Source organism: Diceros bicornis, chromosome 3, assembly GCF_020826845.1.
Source record: "Diceros bicornis minor isolate mBicDic1 chromosome 3, mDicBic1.mat.cur, whole genome shotgun sequence".
NCBI classification, from domain to species: Eukaryota; Metazoa; Chordata; class Mammalia; order Perissodactyla; family Rhinocerotidae; genus Diceros; species Diceros bicornis.
In genome coordinates, this window is record NC_080742.1 from 88,991,384 (window position 1) to 89,007,072 (window position 15,689).

The 15,689-nt window shown below is 39.6% G+C and overlaps 1 protein-coding gene across 1 annotated transcript; it reads left to right on the forward strand.

Annotated features, from left to right (window-relative positions):
• Nucleotides 1–10,276: 10,276 nt before the first annotated feature.
• TAS2R3 (taste 2 receptor member 3) lies at nucleotides 10,277–11,242 on the forward strand. Its single transcript, XM_058569436.1, has one exon. The coding sequence runs from the start codon at nucleotides 10,292–10,294 to the stop codon at nucleotides 11,240–11,242; it is 951 nt and encodes a 316-aa protein (XP_058425419.1). The 5' UTR covers nucleotides 10,277–10,291.
• The last annotated feature ends 4,447 nt before the right edge of the window (nucleotides 11,243–15,689 follow it).

Below are 15,689 nucleotides of genomic sequence, written 5' to 3' on the forward strand. Positions count from 1 at the left end.
AAACCTTAGCAATTAGCCTTAGAAAGAGTGAATATAAATACACTTTTTCATCAAATAAATAGTTTAGTTATGAGGACCCTTAATTAACAGTGTCCTATTAAACAAAGGAGCACTAGGGTTAAGAACAGAAGTATTGCCCTTATGCTTCCCCTGGCAGTATAGCAGACTAGATAATCTGGACTGAGGAGGCTCCATCCTGCAAAATAACCAGATCCTAAGTACAATATCTTAGCTCAGGCTGCCATAACAAAATACCTTAGACTGGATGGCTTAAACAACAGACGTTTATTTTCTCGCCATTCAGGAGGTTCAAGTCCAAGATCAGGGTGCCAGCATGGTTGGTTTCTGGTGAAGCCTGTGTTCTTGGCTTGTAGGTGGCCACCGTTTTGCTGTGTGCTCACGTGACCTCTTTGTGTGTGCTGACAGAGTGAGTTCTCTGGTGTATCTTCTTGTAAGAACACTAATCCTATGGTATCAGGGCCCCACCCTTATGACCTCATTTAACTTTAATTATCTCCTTATAGGCCCTATTTTGAAATACAGTCATATTGGGGATTAGGGCTTCAACATGTGCATTTTGAGGGGACACAATTCAGTCCCTAACATTGGGCTTGCAGGGAGAAAGGGATGTCTCCAAGTAACAAGTTTTTTTTTTTTTTTGGTGAGGAAGATTAGCCCTGTGCTAATGTCTGCTGCCAGTCCTCCGCTTTTTGCCGAGGAATATTGGCCCTGGGCTAATATCCATGCCCATCTTCCTCTACTTTATACGTGGGGTGCTGCCACAGCGTGGCTTGATAAGTGGTGCTTAGGTTCGTGCCCAGGATCTGAATCTGTGAACCCCAGGCCACTGAAGTGGAGCGTGCAAACATGACCACTATGCCACCGGGCCAGCCCCTCCAAGTGACAAGTTTTAAACTAGGAGCTGAAACTAGAGCAATATGTAGACAATACACTGAAAAAAAGGAGTTTCTCTAATGACAGGTGCTAATCTTGACGTCATGGTTTGGAAATAAAAACAAAGAGTATACGTCAAAGGTGTGCTCAAACATTCTTGGAAGTAGAACAGAGCATTTCTCTTAAAACAGGAACAAGGCAAGCATGTCTTATCACCATTTCTCTTTAACAATCTATTTGTGCTGAGGCTCTAGCAAGCGCAGTTAGGAAGAAAAAAAAAGGATTAAGATCAGAAAGGAAGAACAAAGTTACAAATGGCTATGATTACATGGAAAACACAAAAGAATCCGTAGATAATAAGAGTTGCTGGAAATAAGATCAGTATACAAAAGTCAACTGCAAACAACAACAAAGAATGTGTAACTTTAAAAAGGTGCCATATACAAGAACGTCTGAAAATGAAAGGAGTCTCCAAGTGTGGTCTCTGGAGAACATTATAAAACTATTGAAATACCTTAAAGGAGGACTAAACACATTGGTACACTATGTTTATTTATTGGAAGCATCAATAATGTAAAGATGTCAACCCTCCCCAAATTGATGTTACAATTCAAAACAAAAATTCCCAGAAGTTTTTTGGGGGAACTGGACAAGTTGATTCTAAAGATGTTTTGATAAACAAAGGTCCAAGACCAGACAACATCCTCCTGAAGAAGAATGAAATGAGGACTTGCTCTGCCAGTTGCAAAACTTTTTTTTTTAAATATAAAGCTATAGTGGTAAATGAAATATATTATGGATGCAGGAATAAACAAAACAGTAGTGTAGAATAGAAAACCCAGAAACTGACCATGCATATATGGAAATGATATTTGATAAAAGTAATATTATAGATCAGTAGATAAAGTATAGGTTATTCAATAAATGATACTAGGAAAATTTGTCGTCCATGCAGAAAAAAATGAAATTGGATCTCTACCTTACACCTTATGCAAAAATCAGTTCTTGGTTATTTAAAGACTTGTGAAAGGCAAAACTTTAAAAATTTTGGAAGAAGGTATAGGACAATGTCTATGTTTTAGGGGCTTGGAAGTTTTTAAACAAAAACATAAATTAGAAAATAGTAATAAAATTAACTTAAAAAATAACGTTTGTTTATCAAAAATCACCGTAAAGAAAGCAAAATGAGAAGTTCACAAACGGAGGGAAGATATTCACAATAATATAACAAATGTAATCTAGAATATATAAAGGTTTATAAAGCAATAAGAAAACAAAACCTTAGTAGGAAAATGAGCAAAGACATGGAGGCATTTCAGAGAAAGAAACATAAGTGGTCCATTAATATATGGAAAAATGGTCAACCTTATTAATAATCAAGGAAATGCAAACCAGAAAAATGGTTTGCAATGAGATTTTACTTTAAGCCCTCCACACTGGCAAATTTCAACACATTTGATAGAACAAAGTGTGAGAGAGGGTGTTGTAGACCAATGGAAACTCCTTTGCACTGGTGAAGGAAGTGTGAATTGGCACCTTCTTTTGAGAAAACATTTTGGCATTAACTTGTAATGTTGAAATTTCACTTAGTTATTTCACCTTTAAGGTACACCCTGTGGGAAACTCTTGCTTATGTGGCCCAAAAAACGTGTCCAAGGGTGTTCATAGCAACAAGGTACATAATAGTACACAACTGGAAATAACCCAAAGGTTCATCAACAGAATGGACGGATAATTATGCATACAGTAGAATATTACACAGCTGTATAAATGAATTAGTGCTATAGCTATAACAAGAATAACTTTAGAAACATAATGTTGAGTTAATATCAAGTTGCACAAGATTATAGTGTGTTATTTTTATAAAGATTGAAATCAAACAGAAGTAAGCAATATGTTTATGGATAGGTACCTACGTGATAAAACTATTCAAAAAGGGAAAGAATGATAAATACAAAATGCAAGATGAGTTGCCAGAGGAAACTAGAGGAAGGCAGAAGGGGTAGGATAGAGAAGAAACACACTTCTTAAGATGGGTGGTTGGATTATAGGAGCTTATTTTGTTTGCTTTATAACTTACATATATGTTGCATGTATTTTCATATGTATTAAATATTACACTAAATGAATAGAAGTTTCCATAAAAATATCCTAAGTATAGGTAATGTATAGTGCAATGACCCTATTAATGCTGATGATAATAATAGCTAATATTTAAAGAATACTCCTGCATTCTATATTTTTATAGGCACTATCTTATTTAATCACTGGAACAGCTCTATGAAATAGGTACTGTTATGCCTGTTTTACAGATGAACAAATTGAGGTTTAGGGAAATCAACTTGCCTAAAGTCACATAACTAATGAGCAGTGGCACTCAGATTCAAATCCAGGTCTCACTCCAGGACCCAGATTTAAACCATTAATTCATATTGACCATCTGGTCCCTACTCATTATTTGTTTGGAACCTGAGGGTCAGAAAGCTCAAGAAATTTATCTAATATCACATAGCTTAAAGCATTGCTAGGATAAGGATGCAACTATCCTAGTTACTATCTTCTGTGTTTTTTCCCAATTTACCGTAGTGGCAGATCATTAATTGATAAAGTGTGTTATGCAGATAAATGGGGAGTAATGTTAAAGGCATAGTGTGGGACGCAGAGCGTTGTATAGGATCTCGTTAAACGCCTGTTGGTTTGAGCTGCATCCCATGGTTTGAGAGTTTATGGGGATGATCAGGGCCGGAGCAAATGAAGCAGTGTGATATGAGAGAAGGGTGATCTAAGATCTTATTCCTGACCTAATGTTTCTTCTCAAGGCCCCGTTTTTTCTCTTGTATTTACTGAGGTGTCATCAATAGGTGGTCTCTAAGGTCTTTAGTTATGCAGTACATTCTGAAGCCGGCCTGCCTGGGTTAGACTCCCCGCTCCGCTGCTTACTAGCTTTATGAAATCTCTGAGCCTTAGTTTCTTTCTCTTAAAAAATGGAACAGTAATAGAACTTACCTCATGTGTTGACAATTAAGTGACTTATTCTAGGTACCTTAAAATGATGCATAGCACATAATTAAGCACTATGTATGCTTATTATTTTCTAGCTCAGATAATCTGTGATATGTTAGTGAATAAATCATCACCACCGTTACCCCTTCTATTTCTGTAGTGCATGGAATTCCCTTTTCTTTACCTTGCCTGCCAGGTGAGCTCCCATTCATTTTTAAAGACATAGCTCAAATGTCATCTCCTCTTTCAAGGCTGTGACTATTCCAGGAAGAATTTGGTTCCCTTCTCTGTGCCAACAGGTGCCTTTTGTATCTGTCTTTTATAGATTAGTCACATCATTATATAATTTTTTGTAGATGTGTCTCTCTTGCTTACTAGTCATGATTTCCTGCACCTAGCACAGTGCTTGTCACATAGTACATGCTCAAGAAATGTTAGATGAATAAATGGCTGATACAGAAATAGGATCTAACTTCTTGTTCACTTACTTTTCGATTGTTTCCTGAAACCCAACAACATTAAAAAATGAATCTAAAACTTGAGCTAAAAATAAAAATCAAACTTCTAGAAAATTCATTTATTCACTATATATTTATTGAGGTTCTGCTATGTTCCAAGGACTGAGCCTAGAGCCTGAGTATTCATTGAGTAAAGCCAAAAGGGGGCATTATTAATAATACTTGGAATGACAGACGTATACCAGGATTGTCCTGGACAAGCTGGGAAACATGATCATTCTTCTTGTAGGAAATTTATGCTACAATGAGGAAAGTTGTCCAAAAATAATCCTAGGAGTTCAATCTAGGTTGCCTGGGCCAAGCTAGGTGGGAAAAGAGGGTTTCTTTCACTTCCCCCAACAGAAAGTGCTTCACATAAGGTCAGTTCCCGTAGAACTGGTGACTTTCTCCTTCCAGCAGTGGGAACTACAACGTCCCGTGGGCTCCAAGTTCCCCGGGTGTTGGTCAGCTGGCCTTCCCAGACAACTCCTGTAATAGCTGGCGTCCCAAATCCAGATTTTCTGGCACTAAGCAGACTGTTTATTTTCCTACTGACAAAGTGCTTTTACGCTTTTATTACAAGAAGTGAGAGCAGTGGGGAGGATGAGGTACCTCTATTGGCATAGAGAAGTACACGGCTAAACTGACAGTGCCCTGGTTCCTCTGTGTAATCATGGGAGGATGAGGAGGAACTATGCTTTCATTTCTGTTGTTGATAGGTTTTCTCTTACTACAATAAAGCCTGTTCCTTAACTCAGACCATGTGATATTATAAAATTTACGTTGAATCCTGGTGCATGTAGGAGGATATGCAGAAGAGATTCTCAGAATACAATATAATGTAAGGAGATTATATATTGTTGTAGTTGCACTGGCAAGCCATTGTAGTGTTTTAAGTAGTGGAGTGAAATGAGAAGATCATTGTGTTTTGAGAAGATAATTCTTGTGGCTATATGGAGAATCTGTTATGGGAGAGAAGATTAGAAGTGGAAAAATGAGTTAGGAGGCCATTGAGTAGTTCATATGAGAGATCATGGTCTCTTGGACCAGAATGGAGGCAGTGGAAGTGGAAAATTCAAGATATATTTTGTAATTAAAATGGATAAGTCATCGATGAATTGATGTGGGGTTATCGGAAAGAGAGAATCAAGTTAATTCTTAGGTGGTGCCTGATTTGAGCAACTGGGTGGATGATGTTGCCATTTACTGAAGTAGGGAAGATTGAGGGTGAGAGAGAGATACTGGTTTTTTTTTTTCAATGAGGATAAATTATTAGTTTTGTTTTGGACATGTTAAACTTGAGAGCCAAGTAAAGAAGTCAAATAGGTAGATGGATATGGGAGTATAGAGCTCAGAAGAGTGGTCTGGCATGAAGATGTACATTTTGGAATTATCAACATATGGATAGTATTATTGAAAATAATATGTATTAAGAACTTATTTGCAAGAGTTGCAGTATGAAAATGGCATTATAGGTTAAAGAAATTTCCTTTTCCTCTTGAAAATCACCCCAGAACTAATGAGAAACAGAAATGTGTGTTATATCTTTGATGAAGCTAGGAGACAACTAAAACTCCAAACCACAAAATAGGTGGAAAGACTGTGTATCATTCAGAGTCCAGTCAGGACAATGGAAACCAGTATAGGTATTTCACAGAGGGAATTTCATGTAACGAATTGTTTACAAAAGTATGGGAAGAGGAAAAGGGAGAAGGAAGGGGTACTGCAGGAGTAAAAAGGAAGAAGGGGTTATACCCAGAGATCAGAAACATAACATCCCTGGGCTGGAGCCTATGAGCCTATTGCTGCAGTACTGGAGAAGTGATTACAGTTATTTCTGGTGTGCTGAAGAGGTGTTGCCTTGGCCAGGCTAACAACACCAAATAGATGGTTTTATTCAGGTTCTTGGAGTCTGCAGTCATTGATTCTTTCCCTAAGGAAAGGAACTGCTACCAAGTGCCACCCTTTCGGATTGAGAAGCAGGACTTTTCTCTCTCCTTCCTTCTCATCTGGCAGTTTTTATATTGGTAGACACTAACGGCAAGGCATCTGAAGAGGGAGTATTAGAAATGATTTGTAGAATCCCAGACCTCACAGTATAGAGCAGAGTATAGAAGCGGGTTAAGGGCCTGAGAGAGGACGAGTTAACAACTGGAATAGGCTGCCAAAAGCAGTGGCGATCAAATTGAGGTTGGTGGTGGGTCTGGGATTTGATTTTACCCTATTTACAAGCTAATAATAAAGAAGTTAGCATATTACTGTTTCATAGGTGCTGGTAGAAGACATGAAACTTCTGGGTCAGAGAAATGGTCATATTATTTGCGATACAGCAAGCAGCATGAACATTATCATGTTTGCATAAGTTCCCCTTGTCCTTCAAGTCCCACAGGGGCAGTGCAGAGGGCCCAGGTTGATTTCATTATGGAGAGAGACACTGAGCTTGGGGAATCCACTGCTTTTATAGCAAGCAGTAAGCAAGCCTGCTCTTTGTCCTGGGAGGGGGCATTACCTCATCTTTCAAGGTTGCTTGCTGCAAACACAACCCTAAGGAACGGCCCAGGTGCAGAGTGGTCAGTGCCTTGCATACTTAGCACACTCGGCAAGATGTGTAAGAGTACGAGAAACCACTGGAAGAATGTGTCTACCCACAGTGTCTGGTAGGAAAATACTGGATGGACGTTTTTGGGTAATATTATGACAGGATAGGGCCTGTAGCTTGTGCTATTGGTTTAGACGCACGATATTGAAAACATGTGGGTACCAGACACTTGTCCTGTTTGTGTGAAAAAAAGTTTTATCAGTTTGGGGGATGGAACTGAAGGTGGTAAAAGAGACCTGTGTTCATTCCGACTGGGTCATCCGCTACAGTGCTCTGCAGTGGGATTGTATACAGTATAAGACCAAGACTGGTAAAATGCACCCCATCCAGATTAGCCACATGCGGAATGTATATATGCATATATGGTTTGAGAGTGAGCCTTTAGGATGAAATGCTCTCTTATTCAGACTTATTACTTGCCATTGTGCACTCTCCAGGTAAGGATTTTAAGGGACTTAGAAGCCTGCATGCCACTTATCATTGTGTGTATTACTGATCTCTCTGCTGTGTATGCCTGACTGTGCTGATTTCCTTCTGTATTCTTCAGATTAGTAAACCTTGATTGATATAAATGGATATTATCTATGACTTGTCTTGATGTCAGTCTGAGTGTACTGCTGATGTTTATCAGCACAGTTGTCATGCAGATTAGTATCAGAAGCAGGAATGATGTGAAGACCTGGACCGTGATGTCTTAAGTCCCTGTGGATAAAGTGCCAGAATAATGAAGGGGTAGAAGATAATATTGGAATGACTTGTTAGTCTGCTGACCTGTGTTTTGAGGATCTTTCAGCTCACTCACTTTAGGCTCTCACAACTGAAAAATCTCAGTTCTGTCAGGAGGTCCCCTCTGCACAGTGTACTCTGTCTCAGAGTTATATGGTACCCCACTGTTCCTAGCCCTGGGGTACTGCACTATTTATGATTTCCCTATACTCTGTCCATGCTTTTGTAAATAATCCCTTTTTAAAACTCTTCTAGAATTAACCAGTTTGTGCCAATGGTTTCTTGCCAAGGCCCTGACTGATACCCTTACTTTGGTCTTTTACTCAAAAGAATGATTGAGAGCAAGAATGTGCTCTTTCAGTAGTCTTTCTAGACGTCTGCAGCCTGGGAGGAAGGATCCAAGGATCCAATAGCATGGCTCTGGTAAACCGTGTTTAAAGCTGCAGGCTTTATAGAGTTGGACTTGCAATATCCATGTGGTTGTTTTGGTGGACAATGGTCAACATCCATTGTGGAAGCAGCCATTACTAATGCCATCATATTAGTTATAGTATGAAAGTTTTAGTATTTATGCTAAGAAATGGGAATGGTATAACTGTGGGTTCATAATTCATATCAGTTGTACCTAATGGAATAATAGCAGCGATAATCCAACAAAGTCATCTGGGAAATTGAACTTTGATCACCAGCTAATGTGGTGTACATGGACACACACTGTCCTGGGAAAGAATCAAAACATGAGAAAGAAAAATTACAATCAATCCTAAATTACTCAATAACAACTTATAAAAAGGTACAAATTCTAATGTGAGAGGGGGTAAAAATAACAGAGATAGTGAAAAAGTATGATCAAACATGAAATGGTATGTGAAATGCATTCTGATATGTTGTATATTCTAAACTTTCTCCTCATTGGATAATTCTAATACATGGGTAGAGGAATCTTAGTGTATTTCTTCTTATGAGGGGATGTACAAGGTGTTACCAGAACAAAAATCTGAATCTGTAGAGCTGAGGCCATGAGAAAAAAACTGAACAGGGTTGGTGGTAGGTTGTGGGGTCAGCCCTACAACTGGTCTAAGGTCCTGTTACAGGACTCCCAGAGACAGCTAGGAGCTGGCCTTATTCTAATTCTGTGGCAGAGTTCAGGAAGCATTTGGGCCAGGTTAAGTTAGCCTGAGAAAGCTGAGGGTGATTAAGAAGGACTGTGTTAATGCCCAAGTGTATTCTACAGTGCTCTGTAATCATATTGTACACCACATAATGCCAAAATGGATGAGGTTCACCTGGCTCAGATGAGAGGCTCTGCGGCATGTATCCAGAAGAGACTATGTGTCCTTCGTTCAGATTTATCACCTGCCACTCTTGTGAGGTTCTTTTGAGGGGATCTAAAAGCACATCCATCTGTCTGTTATTGGATAATGTTGCTGAACTCTCTCTGCTTTGTATCTTGATGGCATTGGTTTCTCTCTCCATCCTTCACATCAGTGTTTTCAAACAGTATTTATCACAACTCATTAGTAGGTTGTAAAATGGAGTGCAATATGCAAACAGCGTTGAAAGAATAGATAGAAAATATTAGAGTGCCACACATTTAGAAAGGGGAAATATGGTTTTGTGAAACCTTTGTGTTCCCATTATAATGTGTATATGTTATCTACATATATTTAGATTGTGACATATATATATATATACACACGTATATATAAAATAAAAAGTATTACTGTTGGTCATGGTCAAAATTTGTAAGGCACTGTTTTAGATAAATAAGCCTTCTTTGGTTGACAGATGGTGTCTGTGTGTGATTTCTGTCAACCGGAACTACTATTGGCTTATCAATACAGTGGTCATGCACTCTGAAAAATCCATATTTTGAATAGCTTATATGCTATACTTCATTATTGTTATCATTCAAATATTCAGGTAGTTAAGAATTTCTGATGATATGGCTCACTAGGGAAGAACCTGGAAGCCCCTCATGTGAGGCATACTTTAAGGGGCACACCTTTTAATTCTAATCCAGGACCAGCGACACTGAACTTTTTCTATTTTATGCACTTAAACCTTCCTCCAGGGTGACTTTGATGGTGCCTTATGGTGGAATTTCCCCTTTCTGTTTGTGTCCCTGGGTTCTCCCTCCTGAGGAGTAAGACTTCTCACTCTTCTGAGTGATTCTGTGTGACTCTTCTGGTGACACACCTTTCTGTTCCGGGTAGCTTAGAACCCTACTCCCTTTGAAATTGAGTGCAAATCCTCCATCTTCTTTATGACTCAGATCTCTTCCTTCCCTATGTGACACTGGACACTATTATATTTGCATGTTAGCAAAGAGCTGCTGAGTTTAGATCATAGATGGAATGTGACAATCCGTGGCATCTGTGAGGAGGACAGACTAACCTGAAAGAGCCAGAGAGGGTTCACTAAACTGTGCTCTACAACAGACTAAATTGGGCAGAGACAAGAGACAGTGAAGCAACAGGTAGAGGTGAGACTCACAGAGAGAAATTTAAAATCAGCAAGGAGATTGTACATCAACAGAAAGAACAAAAATCAAGTCTGCCTAATAGCTGATATGTTGGGACTCGCCGAGTGGGTGTTTCTGGTTCTCTCTACCACTCAGTTTATTCTAGGAATGCTGGGGAATGGTTTCATAGCGTTGGTCAATGGAAGCAGCTGGTTCAAGAACAAGAGAATCTCTTTGTCTGACTTCATCATCACTAACCTGGCTCTCTCCAGGATCGTTGTGCTGTGGGTTCTCTTGGTTGATGGTGTTTTAATGGTGTTCTCTTCCAAAGTACGTGATGAAGGGATAGTAATGCAAATTATTGATATTTTCTGGACATTTACAAATCATCTGAGTATTTGGCTTGCCACCTGTCTCAGTGTCCTCTACTGCCTGAAAATTGCCAGTTTCTCCCACCCTACATTCCTCTGGCTCAAGTGGAGAGTTTCCAGGGTGGTTGTATGGATGTTGTTGGGTGCACTGCTCTTATCATGTGGCAGTGCCATATCTCTGATCCGTGAATTTAAGATCTATTCTGTTTTCTGTGGAATTATTGGCACAGGGAATGTGACTGAGCACATTAGAAAGAAAAGAAGTGAATATGGACTGATCCATGTTCTTGGGACTCTGTGGAACCTCCCTCCCCTAATTGTGTCTCTGGCCTCCTACGTTCTGCTCATCCTGTCCCTGGGGAGGCACATGCGGCAGATGCGGCAAAATGGTACCAGCTCCAGAGATCCAAGCACTGAGGCCCACAAGAGGGCCATTAAAATCATTCTCTCCTTCCTCTTTTTCTTTCTATTTTACTTTCTTGCCTTTGTAATTACAACATCCGGTCATATCCTACCAGGAACTAAGATGGTTAAGATGACTGGAGAAATAATTACAATGTTTTATCCTGCTGGCCACTCCTTTATTCTCGTTCTGGGAAACAATAAGCTGAAGCAGATGTTTGTGGAGATGCTCTGGTGTAAGCCTGGTCATCTGAAGTCTGGATCCAAGGGATCTTTTTCCCCATAGAGCTGCAGAGGGCACAGGAAGGAGCCTGGGAGTCCTTCGGCCTGGGTCAAGACTACAGGGCTCTTCCTGACCCTCCCGGGGCCCCAGTTCTGTAACATCAATAGGAGAGAGATGCTACGGCTTTGCCCTGTCCCACTTGAGGACACTTCTTATGGCCTCTCTTTGTATGGTTGTTTTAGAGAGGGTAAAAGAATCTTTGGAAAATGTCAATTTAGTAAGAATACTCTTACTATATAGACATGGAGTTATATTTAATAACTATCAGCTTGATATAATGAGCTGATTACTAGCTTTAACTTGAAGTTTATACTGCAGTGATAAGCTGATGTAAATAAAACAGTGTAGTGGTCTTGAGGGAAAGAGCAAAATCATTGCAATCCCACAGACTTGGGTTTGAATTTTGGTTCTGTCCATTTTCCAAGACTTGTGGCAGATAATTAAAGTAACTTAGGTGAGTTACTTTAATTAGCTGTCTGATTCTTCTCTCATTTTAAAATGCAAACTGTGACATCGACCTCACAGGGTTTTAGAGATTCATGAGACAATGTGTGCTAACATTTTAGCACAGCGTGTTGTATAATAGGTGAGGCTATTATTGTAACTAACAGTGAATTGTACAGCAATTCCCTCAAGATAAGTTTCCACAAATCTATTGCATAATGACAAAAGCAGTGGAATGAAAATCAAGACCCTTGGATAGTACTAGGTTCCAATCCAGTCTGGTGGTTAAGTTATTTTACTTCAATTTCAATAGTTCTTGAATTCCTTTGTCATTTTGCTAAAGCAAATTTTCAAGTAATTTTTAATTTTTCAGATTGGGCAAAAGTCCAAGTAGTTTTTTTTTTTTATTTAACCAAGATGCATATCTGGTTTTAAAATCAGGGTTTTGGGGCCGGCCCAGTGGCGCAAGCAGTTAAGTGCGCACGCTCTGTTGCGGCGGGCCGGGGTTTGCCAGTTCGGATCCTGGGCACGCACTGACACACCGCTTGTCAAGCCGTGCTGTGGTGGCGTCCCATGTAAAGTGGAGGAAGATGGGCACAGATGTTAGCCCAGGGCCAGTTTTCCTCAGCAAAAAGAGAAGGATTGGCAGATGTTAGCTCAGGGCTGATCTTCCTCACAAAAAATAAATAAATAAAAATAAAAATAAAATCTCAGGGTTTTATAAAAAGATAATTTAAACAGTTTTTATAAGTTTAATCACTTTTATTTTAATAAAATTACGTAGGCACTGATTTACTTCCTATCACTGAACAGTGGTGACAAGTCAATGAGAATATTATTGCTTAAGATCATGAAGAATTCTCAAACACATTCAGTTAGGACACATGGCAATTCTGAATCTGGATTTCTGTCACTAGTGGGGCTTTCATGTGTAGAGTTTTGTGGCTAAAAATGTGGACTCTGAAGATAGACAGCCTGGGTTCAAATCCTGACCCTGGTCCTTACGAACAGGATGACCTTGGGGAAGTTTCTGAAACTCATTCTATTTCATTTTCCTCATTTGTAAAGTGGGAATAGTAATAGTATTTTGTTGATAGGGTTGTTGGAAGAAATGAGTGAGTTAACACATGAAAAATGCTTGGAGTCTCACATAGAGTAAACATCCAATAAATGGTGCTGTTATTATTATTATTGTTGTTATTTTGTGGGAAAGGGTTATATTTTGACATAGCATGAAGGATCATTACATTACTTGGCATTTGGTTATATGTAACCAGAAATTAATTTTAGGATTGCTCTGGGATTTATATATTCATTTCTAAAATTAAAGGAATAAAATATCTTTTGATCTGCATTGTTTGCTTTCAAATTGATACTTGCTTCTTGAAGCTGCTAGGAAAATTCCTCATTCTGACATAACTTAAAATTCCCTTTCAAAAAGATATCTGTTGAAACTTAAAAGAATGATTTAATATTCATTCATAATTTAGTAAAATATAAGGAATCTGAATGGGTACTTCTGTAATTAATAAAAATCTGTGCTTCTTTTCAGCACAGGGCAGTTTGTGGAAATACGTGCCGTCTCGATTGGCATCTGCCTTGTTAACCCTCACCCCTTGCTCTTGAATTCATCCACTCTTGAGCACTTGTTCCTACTTTCTGTCACTTTGACAACTTCTCTACCTAGCTGTGGCCTGGTTCTTTAGCCCTTACCTGAGTTCCTGATTCTGCCTTCTGCCTTAGGTGTGGGGATTTTCCTCTCTTAGCTGAACATAACATTTTACTAAAGACTTTGGCTTGGCTGTTGTTTTGTTCTTGGTGCCTTTGGCTAACTTATGAAGGATCCTTCCCTTTTGTTTCCACTGTGGCTCCATTAAATCCTACCCTGACCTAACAGATTTAGATGTGGTGCAGTGAACGTGCTCAAGTTACCACTGCTGGTCATTCTACTGGAACCCGGGGTGTGGATGGAAAATGTAGACTTTCTTGAGTGGGAGTCTGTTGTGGTAGTCCAGTTGGCAGAGAGCAGAATTACCTTTCCTGAAAGTAAATGAAATCACATTCATCGGTGTGGCATCCCCAACCCCTCTTGCTTCCTCTTTCAGAGAAATTTGGAGGCAACTCCTGGAAAATCTCAGACTTCTTATGTGACTTCAGCCATATCTGGACTGCCATTAATCAAAATTGGGGGTGGGAGTGGGGACATGGATCTGAGTAGTGGATGAGTTGCTGTGGAAAGGAGTCTCACCTGTTGCTAGAGGCACAATTTTCAGCTATTTTGGAGAGGACATGGTCTTCTAAATCCACCAGGGGAAATACCTCATGTGCCAGCTCCTCACTGAGTCCCAGGGCATGGAGAAGAATTACCTAAGGCCTCAGGCCCAGTTTTGAGAAACCCTGGAAGGGACCATCTTGTTTGTTTTGTTTGGCTTTCAGAGAATTAATTTTAGTTGCTAAACCCCGTAAGAATCTTCAATCTAGTTGTTTCATGCACAAGGGACCAGAGCATGGCTTTTCCCCACTATGACCAGGTACTTTGGGTCAAATTATGGGGACGAGAATTGTCCTTGCAATTGGAATCTAATTATATGCTGGAGCTTGTTCCCAAGGTCACGTGTCTCCTCCAAACACATCTATTCTTTAGTGTATTGCTGGGGACTTTAACGCATGAATCAACAGCACATTATGACAGTAGCTTATAAGACCTTCCAAGTTTCCATCAGGGGCCCCTATGTTCTATGTCTCATGGGACTACTTCTCACTTTTAGTACTCTCTGACTTCTTGGGTCAAGTTCATAGGTCCTGATACTTAATGAGATTGAACTGTAGTTTGGGACAAGGAGGATTATAAATGAAAAAAACAAATAACAAAACCAAAAAACCCCCAAAATTATATTCCAACATTTCTCAAACAGTTTCAGTGCTTACCAGTGCTCTTTACCTTATACATATTTGCAATAATTCTCAACTGTTGATGAGCAGGGCTATCTAGAGGATCTTAAGTTGTCTTTGTGATTTTCTTGACTTGGAATAAGTGGAAAGGAATGTCAATGTTATTTGTTCGTATTCAGCAAGAAGTTCTGTTTTAAGAAAGCAAAAGTGACCTTATAAACTCCAACAACTGCTGCCGAAAATTTGTATATTATTTTCTGGTATTTCTACATTTTGCTGGACTGGAAACACATATGCTCTAGTGGCTAAGAGTGTTAGTTGAACGTTTGGGTTCAAATTCTGACCCCACCACTCATTAGATGCGTGATCTTTGGCAAGTTATTAAACCTCCTTGGATTCAGTTTCCTTCACTATAAAATGGGCATACTTCCTAGGATTAGTGTGAGGATTAAATAAGACAATGTATGTAAAGTGTTTTAACAACTAAAGCATAGTAATGCACAAAAAGTATTAGCTATTAGTATTTTAATCTATCAAGGGTTGAGCTTGAAGTGTGTACCTTGTGGAGTCCTAGTCTTATGACAGTGAATCCATGAAATTTTTTGTTGCTAGTGGTATAAGAGGACATGATATAAGGGAAAACCTGCTCCTTCCAGCCCCCAGGGGATGGTGGGAAGGAGACAAGGGAGAGAGAAAATGGATTGCAAGTAGGGCAGGTGAGAGTCCTGATTTTCTCCCTCTTTGAGGACTGGTTAAAAGCTCCGTGTTTTCAGTCAGTAGGAGCAAAGCCTAGACAGAGAATCAGCCTTGAATGCCGTCAGGGCAAACAGCAACCAAGGGACAAGGATCCCTCTCGGGAAGCCTGAGGAGACAAGGACACTGCAGGAGAGTGTTACTGCACCAGGTCTGCTTTTGCCCGCCGCCCAGAAAGCCAATCACCCGGATGACGAGATTGCAGAGAGAGAGGGTTTAATCACAAGGAAGCCAAGTGAGGAAAACAGGAGAACAAGTCTCAAATCCGCCTCTCCGAAAATAGGAACTCAGGGGTATTTATGGGGAAGGTGGCAAGGTGGTCTGAAATGATTGGACGTGAGGAGAGATGAGGTAATTGATG